The sequence below is a fragment of the Macrotis lagotis genome, chromosome 2 (genome assembly GCF_037893015.1).
Source record: "Macrotis lagotis isolate mMagLag1 chromosome 2, bilby.v1.9.chrom.fasta, whole genome shotgun sequence".
Lineage (NCBI taxonomy): Eukaryota > Metazoa > Chordata > Mammalia > Peramelemorphia > Peramelidae > Macrotis > Macrotis lagotis.
Genome location: NC_133659.1, coordinates 161,810,123 through 161,811,711, shown reverse-complemented (window position 1 = coordinate 161,811,711; position 1,589 = coordinate 161,810,123). Strand labels below are relative to the sequence as shown.

Sequence of the window (1,589 nt, the reverse complement as noted above, 5' to 3'; positions counted from 1 at the left end):
CTGGAACAGAACCAAAGAGAGGAAAGAAGACTAGGGGAGAGATGTGCACTTTTCCAAAAGACTTTCCTTCAGATCAAGAAACATAGACCAAGGACTCATGGGTTAGATAGTTCCTCATTAACTAGATACAATTTCTAACTAGCTAGGTGGGTGGATAGATAGATGGATGAATGAAAAAATAGCAAAGGCAAGTATGAGTCCTATCATGGGTGGGCAAGGAGAAGAATATGATATAGTTTTTTGCTCTTAGTTTACTTTCTTTGTCTTTTTTCTCCTCTACTTCAAATGAATAAGTTTGGGATTTAAAAAAACTGAGGGTGTCCTAACTCTGAGAGTCTCTGGCAGTTTTCTGGAAGGGTATTCTCTGGATAGTTATAAGTTTCACTTGAGCCATCAGAAATTAAGCAACAACTCCTGGGAGGCAGAGGCTGCCTGCCAGGGCGAGGTGGCCCCAACCCCTTCCCGCCTCTGCCCGCCTGTGCCCGCTACGGCGGCATCGCGGAACCGGCTGGTCCTGAGGGCTGGTACGAGAGCCTGGCTTCATCAACTCCCGTGCACTGGGCAGAATCGGTGCTCTTGGGGGCGCAGGGCGCCACCGGGCTGCCGTGGTGGCCAACATCGTAGTCACCACCACTGCCTGAGGACCGCTGGCACGCTGCCCCTGGCCGCCTACCAGCACCGCATCCTGGCCCAGCTAGGTGGAAAATTTGAAAACAGAAATAAAAATAATTGCCAAGAATCTTAATCATGACATTGCACTTGGAGCAAAGCAATTGGGATGGTCAAAAAGAGTAAGTAGGCTCACTTACCTGAACAACATGAGGAGGATTGTTTCAGAACTGTATATTCGGGATAATTGTCACCCATTCAAAGCTACTTTGTTAGTATGGATTCAGATACCAATGTGGATCTTTATGTCTGTTGCTCTATGGAACTTAAGTTTGAGGATAACAGATTCAGAAGGTGACTTTTCTATCAAGGAACAGTTTTCAACAGGTGGAGTCCTGTGGTTTCCTGACCTCACTGTGCTTGACTCCACATGGATTTTACCAATCTCACTTGGAATCCTCAATTTGTTAATCGTGGAGATTTTTGCATTACAGAAACTTGAAATGTCCCGTTTTCAGAAGTATATCACACATTTTACATGTGGAATATCTGTGTTGATGATTCCCATTGCTGCAAATGTCCCCTCGTCAATTGTGCTGTACTGGCTCTGCTCCAGCTTCTTGGGCCTTTCACAGAACCTGTTACTTCTCTCCCCAGGATTTCACCAGCTCTGCCGCATACCCCAGACGAGATCAGTCAGACACTCCTTATAAGGACCTCTTTGCTGCCTTTTATGCCAAATTCTTTTTAAAAAAAAAGATCTCGCCCACAGTGACTCTGCAGTCAATCTATCACTTCCCTTAAAAGTGGAGGGTTAAGGTCTGGGTGATCATTCCTCATATGATGCTCTCTTCTGTGATGGGTTTTAAAAGCTATTGCAACATCTGACACTTGTGTTTTAGATACGTGAAGTTCTGGCTAATTGAATGTAGTGATTGAGTCATGGAAAGAATATTTGTTTTATATCAGAAGGATGAATG

At 44.7% G+C, this 1,589-nt stretch overlaps 1 protein-coding gene across 1 annotated transcript; it reads left to right on the top strand.

The window, feature by feature from the left end:
- Positions 1-758: 758 nt before the first annotated feature.
- Positions 759-1,322, top strand: LOC141511256 (cytochrome c oxidase assembly protein COX18, mitochondrial-like). Its single transcript, XM_074220493.1, has one exon. It carries the CDS (start codon positions 819-821, stop codon positions 1,320-1,322), a length of 504 nt encoding a protein of 167 aa, XP_074076594.1. The 5' UTR covers positions 759-818.
- Positions 1,323-1,589: the final 267 nt, after the last annotated feature.

Bases quoted from the DNA above. Each gene is read 5' to 3' on its own strand.
- LOC141511256 (XM_074220493.1), top strand. From the start codon at position 819: ATGAGGAGGATTGTTTCAGAACTGTATATTCGGGATAATTGTCACCCA.